Here is a 13,771-nt window from a genome sequence, read left to right on the forward strand (position 1 = left end):
CTTCCCCCCACTTTTAAATTTTTCAATTACAGTTGACATTCTGTATTATTTTATATTAATTTCAAGTGTACAGCATAGTGTTTAGACATTTGTATAATTTAAGAAATGATCCCCCTGACTAACCTAATAGTCACCTGGCAGTATACATACGTATTCCCATATTATTGACCTATTCCCTATGCTTTACTCTACATCCCCATGACTATTTTGTAGCTACCAGTTTGTACTTCTTAATCCCTTCACCTTTTTCACCCTGTCCCCAATCTCCTCTAACCTATCACCTCAACAAATCTAATACCTATCTGATACCATACATAGTTATTACAATATTATTGACTATATTTCTTATGCTATACCCTACATCCCCATGATTATTGTGTAACAATCAATTTGTACTTCTTAATCCCTTCCACTTTTTCACTCACCCCCAGCACCCCTCCTATCTGGCAATCATCAATATGGTCTCTGTATCTACTAGTTTGCTACTATTTTGTTTGTTTATTTTGTTCTTTAGATTCCACATATAAGCAAAATCACCTTGCATCTGTCTTTCTCTTACACTCCACTCAGCACAGTCACCGCAGATGGCAAGAACCCATTCCCTTCCATGGCTGAGCAATATTCCGTTGTATATATGTATCACTTCCTCTTTATCTATTCTTCCATCAGCAGACCCTCTGTATGCCTCCCCATCTTGGCCATTGTAAACAATGCTGCAATGAACATATGGATGCACACATCCCCTCGAAGTAGCATTTGGATTTTTTTCAGATAAATACCCAGAAGTGGGATTACTGGGTCCTTCTTTTTCTCTTCTTACAGACTTTGTTTTAAAGTCTATTTTGTCTGGTATAAGTATTGCTACACCAGATTTTTTTTCCGTTTCCATGAAATATCTTTTTCCATCCCTTTACTTTTCATCTCTGTGTGTCTTTCAATCTGAAATTATTCTCTTGAAGGTAGCATATGTAAGGTTTTTGTTTTCTTATTCATTCAACCCTCCTATGTCTTTTGAGTGGAGCATTTAGATTGAAAGTAATTATTGACAGATATGTAGCTATTGCCATTTTATTATTTATAATTTTAATCTTTCTCTCCTCCGCTCCTGTTAAAGAAGTCCCTCTAACCTTCCCTGTAATACTGGCTTAGTGGTGATGAATTCCTTTAGTTTTTTTTCTTGTCAGGAAGATCTTTATCTGTCCTTCAATTCTAAATGATAGCTTTGCTGGGTAGAGTAATTTTGACTGTAGATCCTTGCTTTTCATCACATTGAATATTTTGTGTCAATCCCTTGTGGCTTGCAAAGTTTCTGTTGATAAATCAGTTGACAATCTTACAGGAGCTCCCTTATTAGTTACTAGTTGCTTTTCTCTTGCTGCTTTTAAGATGCTCTGTTTGTCTTTAACATTTGCCATTCTAATTATAATGTGTCTTGGTGTGGGCCTGTTTGGCTTCATCTTGTTTGGAACTCTCTGTGCTGCCTAGACTTGTATGTCTACTTCCTTCACCAGGTTAGGAAAGTTTTCACTCATTATTTCTTCAAATAGGTTCTCAGTCCCTTGCTTTCTCTCTACTCCTTCTTGTACCCCTATAATGTGAATGTTGTTACACTTGATGCTGTCCCAGAGGTCTCAAACTATCCTCATTTGGGGGGGGGGTATTTTTTTTGTTCTCTTTACTGTTCTAATTGGGTGTTTTCTGCTGCCTTGTCTTCCAAATTGCTGATTCGATCCTCTTTTTCATCTAGTCTGCTGGTGATTGCTTCTAGTGCATTCCTTATTTCAGTCATTGTATTCTTCACTTCTGACTGGTTCTTTTTATGGTTTCTATGTCTTTTTTTTTATGCTTGCTGTCTTTTAATGAAAGGTCTCACTAAGTTCCTTGAGTACTCTTTTAACTATTTTTTTGAATTCTGCATCTGGTAGGTTGCTTGCCTCCATTTTGTTTAGTTATTTTTCTGAAGTTTTCTCCAGTTCTTTCATTTAGGACATTTTTCTTTGTTTCTTCATTTTGGCTGTCTCTCTGTGTTTGTTTCCATGTATTAGGTAGATCTGCTATGCCTCCCAGTCTTGGCTGGGTGGGTATATGTAGTAGGTGTCCTGTGGGGTCCTGGCACAGTTTCCCCAGTCACCTGATCCGAGTGCTCCACATCCAGGAGTGTCCCTTGTGTGGGTTGTGGGTGCCCTCCTGTTATAGTTGAGCCTTTATTGCTGTTAACATGTCAGTGGGTGGTATTGACCCTGCTGGCTGTGGCTTTGGCCACGTCCACAGCTTATAGGCTGCTGTGTGGAGGGCTTACCCCACTGAGTGGAATTCACCCTGGAAGGCTTTGGTGCCTATTAAGATTGTCCTTTGTGTGTGCTGCTTTGGGGGCTAATCGGGTGGTACTCTGCTATGGTCTGAAGTCAATCAAGTATGTTGGTTCTGGGGACTCTTGCAAGGGGCTCTGGTACAGGCCCAGGTCACTCACTGCCTGTGACTGTGCAGGGACTATCTGGTAGGAGCTACAAAGCAATCTGCATTTTTTTTTGCTTCCTGTGGTGTACCTGGAGGTATGTGGGAGAGGCCACACTGTGAACTGAGGACTGCTGCCACCAGTACCAGGCCTGGGTAACTCCACAAAAAATCAGGACACCCCAAGGCTTGCTGCCACCTGTTGGCTCCCTTAACGTTCAACTCCTCATAAGGCCTCGTACAGTACACGAGTTGGGTGAGTCAGTGTCTCAGGGAGTCACTAGAGTGGGAAGAATTGTGGTCACCAGGTTAATATAGACTGGTTTGGTGCCAGTACTGAGCTGGGAGCTACTCAGCAAAAGTCTCAGAGCATATTGAGGCCAGCTGCTGCTGCCTAGGTCCTGCAGACTCCAGTAGTTTTTCAAGAAAGAGTGAAATCTGGGCGGGGCTGGCTGCTCTCAGAAAAAGTGCCTCTGGTGTTGGGTGAGTTGGTTGGGGTGGGGTCTCAGTGAGTCAGCAAAGTGGAGCAGCAGAACTCACCAGACCAATCAGATTCAGATTTGGCCTGTGGGGGAGGGCTCAACACAGGAAAGATGGTGCCGCCTGCCGGCTGTACACAAGGAAAGGGCTCCACACAAGGGTGACTGTTCTCCAGCACTCGCTTTGAAGCCACACACCACAGTCTGCCCCCCGTATGCTTCCAACGCTCCCCAAGTTACTGTCCCTCCTCTAGAGCCCAAGGTGAGTGCCTGTGAGCGAGTGAGTCTGTGCGCGGGCCGTTTAAGAGGACATCTGGGTTTCTCACAGCCTTCCGCACTAGTTGGAATTCCCATTGTTTTTCAGAGCCAGATTTTGTGGGGGCTCCTCTTCCTGGCACCAGTACTCTGGGTTGGAAAGGCTGGTGTGGGGCTGTGGTCTCTCGCTCATCAAGGGGGAATCTCCATGGCTGAGATATCCTTCCTGATTCTCAATCACCACACACAGGTGTGGGACCAGCCCCTGTAGCGTCTCTATCCCTCTAACCAGTCTCAACATGACTTCTTTATATCCTTAGTTATGAAACTTCTGTTCAGCCAGACTTCAGATGGTTCTCCAGGTTGACTGTCCTATGATTTAGTTGTAATTTTAACGTGTTCATGGAAGGAAGCAGGTACAGTGTTTACTCCACCATCTTGGATTGCTACCTTATTAGTGTAACATTTATAAGCTTATGCATTCATTCATCCATTGATTCAGCAAAATTTAGTAAGTACTAGGTGCCACGCACTAGGTTAAGTGTTATGGACACTGCAATGAATAAGAGAAACAGAGACAGGTCCTCAAAGAGATACAGAGAGCATCTTTGTTTCCACAGCAGAGCGTAGGAAAATGCTTTGTACTTAATACTCAGTGGCATTTGCTGAAGTGGATTTTTGGCAGCTCTGTTAACTTAATTTGTGTCATTCTGTATAAAAAGTATTATAGCTATATTTCTTCAAAGAAACATTCTTAAAATCAAATTTCATTAATGTATACTAACCACTATCCACTTTTCCATTCCTGTTACTCCCATTTATCCTGAAATAGTACTCAGAGTTCTCAGATGTTTCTCTAAATTTATTTACCTGGGTAACTGCTGAAAGAGAGGCGACTAGAGCTGGTGTCTTTATCTTTGATGTTGAAGTCCCAGTGTTTATATATCCTGAGCATGGCTGCATACGTGTACCAGCTTGAGTGAGCAAAATAGATGTTCTCAAATCCAGGAAGAACCTATAGCCAGAATTATAGTGAATGACGCAGAGGTATATAGATAACTGACTACAAGTGAAGCAAGTGTGCAGGGATTATGTCAATTCAGGTGTCTATTGCTATATTTATTACTGGAAAGTTAACCTTTAATGTGCACAGAACTGATAGACTCTGTCCTAGCATCCAAAATGGAAGATACTGGAAATTGGGAGCGGCAGGCACATACAGCATGGGAAGAATGGTGGAAGAAACAGATGTAACATCATGTGCATCTAATTCTCATAATCAGTTCCTCCCAGTTCTTAATGTTTATGATAGAGGGACCCATCAGCTGATCTATAGCTAGAGGCAGGGGTGATGAGAGGTTGCCATACTTGGGTGACGTATAGAAAAATTCTGTGTGGATCCGAACAAGGAAAAGGTGAAATGCTGCTGTGTGTCTCACCTTAATAAGAGCAGAGCAATGTCCCATTTCCCATCTCTTAAAAACCTTCAGGCTGGAGTTTTTTGTGTGAGAAAGTGAGGGAATCAGATCCAACAGGTCTCCAACAGCATTCAGGAACTGAATCTGGAACAGGGTCATGGGCTACAGAAGGACAGAGACAGCACTCAATACTGATTTGTGATAGTCGGACGTCATTTTCTATTGTTCCTCTTGTTAGGGATTCATTAAATTATTCCAATGTGAAGTGTCCCTAATGTAAGAGACACACTAGATTTTATTGTAACTTATAAAATAATTTTTGTTACATTATTGTTTATGAGCTATTTTTAGCATGTTTTGATATTCTCAGATTTGGGGAGAGTCTCCTAAGAGTAAAACAGCGTTCTGTTTTCATTCCTCTACAGCAGGTTTTCTCAATCTCAGCACTAGTGATGTTTTGGGCCAAATAATTCTTTCTTGTGGGGGTCTGTGCACTGTAGGATGTTTAGCAGCATCTTTGGCCTCTACCCACTAGATATTAGTATTACCTCCCTGTTTTGACAACCAAAAATATCTCTGGGTATTGCCAAATATCCTCTGAGGGAAATCACCCCTAGCTGAGAATTAACTGCTTTACAGCAAAAACATTCAACCAAGATGTTTTTGATTCTGATTGTGTGTTTAACGTAGGACTAACTGAGTTGTCAGCATTTAACCCTGGAACAACTCTCAGACTTGAACATGACTTTGTGCTAACTAGAGAGCATTGCTACAGCAAGATTCAGTCCACCAGAGAAGCCCCAGGCTGGGCATCTGCATACAAACTGGTTTTCAGGCAGAGGTGGTGGGAAGACAAATGCAAAAGACATTTTAACCAAAAAACAAAAACAAAAAAACACACAACCTAATTATTTAACTTTAAAAAATAGGGTCTTTATTGATTTTTAATGCTGAAAATCTTGATATCCAGCATATTTACTCATTTCCTTTATCTTACTATATCTATTGTAATCTATCAAATTTCAAAATAACAATACCAATATTACGATGTAAAATTACTGAATACAGTTTAAGGTTGTTTCGTTTTTGTTTTTTGGTGATTCTTCTTGTCCTTAGGATCTGTCCCACTAAAGATGTACAGCAATACCTGTGTTTTAAGATTTGCAATAACTGCTATCCATTTGATTATGCAATGAATTTGATATACAGTTAGATATATTTGTGTTACTTTGTTTTCAGATTTCAGGGATTGTGTTTCTTCATTGTGATTAAATTTTGTTTTATGGTTATGAATAGCATTTACCTGGTTCCAAAATCAAATGTACAAAGCAAGTTATAGTCAGAGAAATGTAGCTTTCATCTCTGTCCCCTCCACCCTCTTTTCTCCCTTCTTTTGTTTTTTCTTTATTCTTTCATTGTTGTTTTTACTTGAAAAGATAAGCAAATGTATCTATAATCTATCTATCTATCTATCTATCTATCTATCTATCTATCTATCTATCTATCTATCTATCTATCTACCTACCTATGTATCATCTATCTTCTATCTCCATTTCTTATGTATAAGGTAGCACACAAGGCATCTTTATGTTTTACACTTAATAACAGATCCTGAAGGTCATTCCATAACAATATACACAGATCTACCTTATTCCTGTCTGTGGCTACATCATTTATGCAGCCAGTCTTCTACATGTTGGGCTATTTTCAGTCTTTCTCTATTATAAACTAACTGCAATAAATAAGCTTGTATTTTTGCCAGTGAACCTTTGTGATAATCCTAGAAGTAGGATTATTGGGTCAAAGGATAAAAGAGTATGTGATTTTGGTACTGAGTGCCCAAATCTTTGTCTATAGTGGATATACCATTTTGCAGTCTCACCGATATTTTAGGAAATTGTCTTTTTCCCCATAGCTTTGTCAACAGATTATGCTTTCACACTTTGGAATTTTTGTCAAATTGATAAGTGACAAAGTATTTATCAGTATGGTTTTAATTTGTATCTCAAATCTTATGAGCAGGGCTGAGCTCATATTATTAATTTTTTGCTTCACTTTTCTATGAACTGTCTTTTTGTATATTTTGTCCAGCATATGTGTGTGCATGTATATATATCCCAGGGAACAAGATCTTCATAATTTTTGGAAGTCTATTAAAAGGTACCTTTGAATCCTCAATGATTCAGTAAAGCTTTAAAAAAATTATGTATGGCCTGTGTGTATATGTGTGTGTGTATGTGTGTGTGGAGGTATGTTGTGGAAGATGGGAAGCATAGAATTTGTACACTTAGATATTTTGCTTTAATGGCCATATCATCTAAAACACTTATTAGGTTACTTATACAGCGAATGTATTCATACCAGTTTCTTTAACCTATTCCAGAGCACAGTAGAATGAAAGAGATTGAGAAAATGCAGAAATAGGTAAGCTTGATTTTCATGTCAGACAGTGAGTCAAGTGCTAGCAGTATGATAAATAAATAAGACAGTCCTTGGGTGCAAGAAATGTATACTTAATTTCTCATCTGCTTCTAACGTGTAATGTTATTTTAAAGATTATTTTCAATAAATCCTGAGTAGTTTCTTAAAAATCCTACCTTTGTCCCACTTAATAGAGCCCTCTTCATTGCCCCTTCATACAGCCCATCCATTTGTGCCATAACATAGCCTGTATGTCTCCAAAATGGGTCATCATCGTAACTTTTGATGTTATTCCGTGTCCACTCTTCTTGCTTCCTGGAAGAGGAATTAGATTTGTACTAGAGGTTGCTCATATAAAGCTAAATTAAACCCAGGCATTTAGAGACTACATATTCAGATAATTATGCTAGCATAATTTAAATTTTGGATCTTGTAACCTAATCACTTTGGAAGACTATCAGGGCAAATCCAAAATAATTTTTGATTTCTCCCCTTGCCTCTTCCTGTATAGCTTCCTCCATGCTCTATCTGGTGTAGGATTTACCTGCCTGTGATACTGAGACCTAAGAAACTCAAGGATACCATCCAAATGCATTTCATATCAAATCATAATGTCTCACTAAATCAGTAAGGATATGTTGATTACCTTTACTGTTCTACGTAGAAGAGGTAAAGTTAAATAACAGGAAAAAAATAAAATCTCTTGCAGATGGGATGGTTTGTATATGTTTATATTTCTTTCAGATCATTTTCATAGTTTATAGTTCATTCTATTTCAGTTGTTGCTAATAATTGCCTCCATGCCTCTGTCCCAGAATGCTCAGCAAAAAAAAAAAAAAAAAAAGTTCTGTTTTCCAGAGTTCTTTTAGTCTCTTTCTCCTCTTTTAGTTCTCTGCACTTCATAGGGGATTATCTGATATAACTGTATAAAAGCTATTTCTGATTTGTTCAGGCTATCTCTAGATCAATTTTAGAATACAATGTCATTGTTTCATGGGCTTTAGCTCGTTGGTTCTTAACTGATGCTCCAGAGGACTTTAGCATTCGATGAAGAGGTTGTTTCCTTCGTAATTTGGAGAGCCAAACTAAGTGCCCTTCTGTCCCCAAATTAATCTCATAGTTCATCATCCTGCAAACATGTAACACATTTTCTCAATATTGAAAATTATTAATCTTCAGAAAACTTTATTCAAATGGAAATATTCTCAGAGGATGTTAAGAATTATGACTTCAGATATGAGCTAACACCCAGCTAGGATTAGTCACCAGACCCTTGGAAAGGAAGCACCTCACAGAGGAGGAGGAGGGATCTCTGCAAGGAGAGGGGCCCCCAGGTGGAAGCGATCCAGGGACTTAACTTTGGCTGCCTTACACTGATGGCGTCTTCCTCTAGCTGTGTCAGCAACTGATAATGTGGTATTCAACCTGACCTCTGAAAGAGCCCAAACTAGAGGCCCTGTGTCTGTCCCGCGTTTTCTTGCTATTACCAAAAGGTACTATACCTCACTACAAGAACAACTCCAGCATTCTGCCTGAGAGAAAAAAACAGAAAGCAGCGAAGGAAAAATACCGTTTGAATCGACAGATTCAGGCCCTGTGGCCTCAATATCAGTGAGAAGAGAAAAGCTGTTATACATACTTCATAAACTCCTGCACTTTATCCACGATGGAAGGTTTCTTAATCAGCTGTGGGTAGAGGTTTACGAAGTGGTCATACATGTGTCTGAAATGATAGATCAAAATTGTTACATTTCTATTTTTCTCCTTGGATTTCTCCACATAGGCAATTACCCAATTTCCTGGCTAACTAGGATGTCCCCTACTGCAAACCTTCCCTACTACTTTTTTTTTTTAACAAATCAAACACAATTTAAAATTGGAAAAAGTTTCCAATGTATAGGCTGTAACAAACACCCAAGTATCCATTATGCAACTTTATTAAATCACTCTATTTTGCCATATTTGCTGCATGTGTTTTCAAAAAGAATTAAACATTAGATACAGTTCAAGCCCTTGTGTATACCTTCCCAACACTAATTACTCTCGATTCTCCCTAGAGGTAACCACAAGCTTGAATCAGTGATTTATTACTCTCATGCATGTTTTTTATACCATCACTACATATATATCTAACCACAAATAATGCACAGTACTATATCATGTTTCAGAACAAAGTATAAATAAGATCATATTATCTATCACTTTAACTTGCTTCTTGAAACATGACTTTTTAAAAAAGAAATATCTATGTTATCATCTTCAGCCTAAATTTATTCTTTTCATCTGCTGATAGTATTCCATGGTATGACTATACTATAACAAGTCATGTATACATACATATGATGGACAATATTTTTTTTCACTATCCTAATGCATCTTTAAATATTGTTGTAAATGTCTTTTTTCACACACTTGGATGTTCTTCTAGGATATACATAATATCCTAGAAGAATTGCTCAGGTGGATATTCTTTACATCTGTGGTTACTAGATATTGCCAAACTGTTCCCACAGATATTGTACCAATTGACATGCCCACCAGCTACATGTGAGATTTCTGTTTGTACCACAGTTTCACCAACACTTGGTATGCTCAGACCTTTTAATTGTCAAATATTTGGTGGATTTTCAATGGTTCTCATTATTTTACTGTCCATCCCCTCAAGATTATTGGCTATTTAGGATTATTTATTTTAAACTTACTTTTAAAAAGTTAACTGTGTCTGATATGCTTAACAGGAAGCCTTTTTTATTGAGATATAATTGACAAAACATTATATAAGTTTAAAGTGTAAAACATGTTCATTTGATATATTTACATATTATAATATGATTACCACTGTAGTGTTAGCTAAACACCTTTATCAAGTCACGTAATTATCATTTCTTTTTTTTGATGAGAACTATTAAGATCTACTCTTTTAGCAATCCTTTTTACTTCTACTGATTTAAAAGCTGTAAAATGCAATTCTATTCTTTCAGTGATCATTAAAATTTAAAAAACGTTTATAACTATTCATTGTCTTATAAAGTCTAAATGAATTTTATATTTCTCTTCTCCTTCAAACACAATGCATATTTTACTAAGCTTTAATGGCCCACTACCATTTTACTGTTCAAAGATTTAGTTTTACTTTTTTAATTTAAAAAATGGAAAACAGTATGGAGGGTCCTCAGAAAAAATAAGAATAGAATTATCATATGACCCAGCAATCCCTCTTCTGGGTATCTACCCAAAAAATCTGAAAACATTTCTCTGTAAAGATACGTGTATCCCTATGTTCATTGCAGCATTATTCACAATGGCTAAGACAAGGAAATAACCAACGTATCTTTTGATAGATGATTGGATAAAGAAGATGTGGTACATACCATGTTTCCCCGAAAACAAAAGACACATTAGGGCTTATGTTCAGGAGATGTCATCCTGAAAAATCATGCTGGGGCTTATTATCTGGTTAGGTCTCATTTTTGGGGAAACACGGTATATTACAATGGAATATTACTCAGCCATAAGAAAAGATGAAATACTGCCATTTGTGACAACATAGATGGATCTTGAGATTATCACAGTAAGCGAAACAGAAAAACAGGAAAACAGGGTGATGTCATCAAAATGGCGGCATAAGGTGAGCCTCTGGAAATCTCCCCTGGAATTTACAACAAATTAAACAGCTATAACTTCACAAAGGACTCTCTGCATAGCAGACAGGTAAGACGAAGAGTCTCACTACTGAATTTACCTAAAAGTGGGCAAAGCAGGGAAGGAGGGAAGGGAGAAGTGCCGAGACAGAGCCGCACAGGTGCAGGACGCAGAACTAGCTCAGTGCTCCAAGCTCGCTGCATCCCGGAACTACCACAGCTGCGGGAGAGGGAAGAGCTCGGACTGCTAGGGCTCCATTTATGGCCCAGGGCTGAGGGGACAGCATATAAAACGGCTGAACACAACCCTTACGGCAGAGACCTCAGAGCAAAGACTGAGGGAAGAAGGCTGAAAACAGCAGTTTAAGCCCTCATTACCGAGCAGAGAACAGAAGCCTTAGGCACTGAGACTAGCCGCGCCCCCACCCTCTCAGACTCACCCCGCCCCCACCTGCCCAGTGCTAGAAGCAGAACAGTAGTAGTGTCAGATCAAAAGAACAGAATATTTGCAGTTCTGAGAACTATGGTCGCAGACACAGATTCGCAGCCCAAATAGTTCTGGCAAATGGGAGGGAGCTGTGGAAGCAGGACTGGCTGTGGTGATGGTCGCTGCCATTGCTCTGGGCCACCTCTCACAACTCATCCCATCCCTGTTCCCACCTATCTGGGCGGATCCCTGCAGGAGTAAACAGAACTGCTGAAACACCGGGCTCTGAATCTGGTGCAGGAAGTGCTTTGGCACTTCAAAAGCTCTCCACATCCCCACAGGTACGCGGCACCCTATGACCCAGGTGAACTCTTAACAGAGGAGAAGCCTGCCTTCCAGGGAATCCCCCCATTGTGTGAGAAGCTGGAATAGTGCAAGAATAGATACAAGAAAATACAGAAAGGCAGTTTAATAAACTCAGAAACACAATCAAAGAACAACATGAGCATTTTACGAAAGAGATTGAAATTTTAAAAAAGAACCAAATAGAATTTCTGGAGATTAAGAACTCAATAGAAGAAATTAAGAATGAAATAGTCAGCTTAGGAAGTAGAGTTGACCAGATGGAGGAAAGAATCAGTGACATCGAAGATAGAAACCTGGAAATGACACGGATGGAAGAAGAAAGAGACTTGAGACTTAAAATGAATGAAAGAACTCTACAAGAACTTTCTGACTCCATCAGAAAGAGCAATATAAGAATAATGGGCATACCAGAAGGAGAAGAAAGAGAGAAGGGAACAGAGAGTATATTCAAACAAATAGTCGATGAGAACTTCCCAAACTTGTGGACAGAACTGGATCCTCGAATTCAAGAAGCAAATAGAACACCTAATTACCTCAATCCCAACAGGCCTTCTCCAAGGCACATTGTATTGAAACTGTCTAAAATCAACAACAAAGAAAGAATCCTCAAGGCAGCCAGGGAAAAGAAGACGGTAACCTACAAAGGAAAGCCCATTAGATTATCATCAGATTTCTCAGCAGAAACTCTACAAGCCAGGAGGGAGTGGAACCAAATATTCAAACTATTAAAAGAGAGAAATTATGAGCCAAGAATAATATACCCAGCAAAGATATCCTTTAGATATGAAGGAGGAATAAAGACCTTCCCAGACATACAGAAGCTGAGGGAATTTTCTAATACACGACCTGCACTACAAGAAATACTAAAAGAGGCTATTCAACCACCATCAACAGGGACAATTTGTGGCAACCAAAACATAAAAGGGGGGAGAGTAAAGCCCTGAACCAGAATATGGGAATGGAGAAAGTAAGCATGCTGAAGAAAATGGAATACTCTAAATATCAAACTTTCTTTTACATAAACTTAAGGGTAACCACTCAAAAAAAATCCAGAACTGAAATATATACTGTAATAAAAGAAGAAACAGAGGGAAACATCATAGAATACCACAACACAGAAATAATAGACAGCAACAAAAAGGCAAAGAAACCATGGAGACACAATCTTACCAGAAAACTAAAGATAGAAAAATAGGAAATCCTCACATATCAACAATCACCCTAAATATAAACAGACTGAACTCACCAATAAAAAGGCACAGAGTAGCAGATTGGATCAAAAAACTAAACCCAACCATATGCTGTCTCCAAGAGACACATCTCAGCTACAAGGACAAGCATAGACTCAAAGTGAGAGGGGGAAATTGACACTCCAAGCAAATGGTACCCAGAGAAAATCAGGTGTAGCCATAATGATATCAGATGAAACAGACTTCATGGTGAAAAAGATAAGAGACAAAGATGGACATTTCATAATGGTAAAGGGGACTATACAACAAGAAGACATAACAGTCATCAGTATTTATGCCCCCAATCAGGAAGCACCGAAATATACCAAGCAACTACTAACAGAACTAAAGGGAGAAATTGACCAAAACACAATTATACTAAGGGACCTAAATACATTATTGACAGCTATGGATAGAACATCCAAACAGAAAATAACAAAATAGCAGGCCTAAATGACACATTAGATGAAATGGACATAATTGACATATATAGAGCACTTCATCCTAAAACATCAGACTATACATTTTTTTCTAGTGTACATGGAACATTCTCAAGGATAGACCATATATTGGGACATAAAACTAACCTCAGCAAATTTAAGAAGATTGAAATCATACCAAGCATATTCTCTGATCACAAGGCTTTGAAATTGGATATCAACTGCAAAAAGAAAGGAGGAAAAAACACAAATACATGGAGATTAAACAACATACTTTTAAAGAACGACTGGGTCAAAGAAGAAATTAGTGGAGAGATCAAAAGATACAGAGAAACAAATGACAATGAAAATAAATCCTACAAAATTTTGGGATGCAGCAAAGGCAGTTTTAAGAGGGAAATTTATATAATTACAGGCCTGTCTCAAGAAACAAGAAAAATCCCAAATAAATAACCTCATGTTACACCTTAAAGAACTAGAAAAAGAAGAACAAATGAAACCTAAGGTCAGCAGAAGGAAAGAAATACTAAAAATCAGAGCTGAACTAAATGAAATAGAGAACAAAAAGACAATAGAAAAAATTAATGTGACAAAGAGCTGGTTCTTTGAAAAGATTAAGAAAATTGACAAACCCTTGGCAA

The 13,771-nt window shown here is 38.4% G+C and overlaps 1 protein-coding gene across 1 annotated transcript in view; it reads right to left on the minus strand.

The window, feature by feature from the left end:
* Window positions 1–13,771, minus strand: part of PLBD1 (phospholipase B domain containing 1) — a 55,623-nt gene that overhangs the window by 19,562 nt on the left and 22,290 nt on the right. Inside the window, exons 3-6 of the mRNA XM_033116269.1 lie at window positions 8,667–8,750; window positions 7,204–7,342; window positions 4,628–4,768; window positions 4,059–4,203 (exon numbers count right to left, since the gene is read on the minus strand). Coding sequence (XP_032972160.1) covers window positions 4,059–4,203; window positions 4,628–4,768; window positions 7,204–7,342; window positions 8,667–8,750 — 509 coding nt within the window. The remainder of the gene's footprint in view (window positions 1–4,058; window positions 4,204–4,627; window positions 4,769–7,203; window positions 7,343–8,666; window positions 8,751–13,771) is intronic.

Source organism: Rhinolophus ferrumequinum, chromosome 10 (genome assembly GCF_004115265.2).
Source record: "Rhinolophus ferrumequinum isolate MPI-CBG mRhiFer1 chromosome 10, mRhiFer1_v1.p, whole genome shotgun sequence".
Classification (NCBI taxonomy): Eukaryota; Metazoa; Chordata; class Mammalia; order Chiroptera; family Rhinolophidae; genus Rhinolophus; species Rhinolophus ferrumequinum.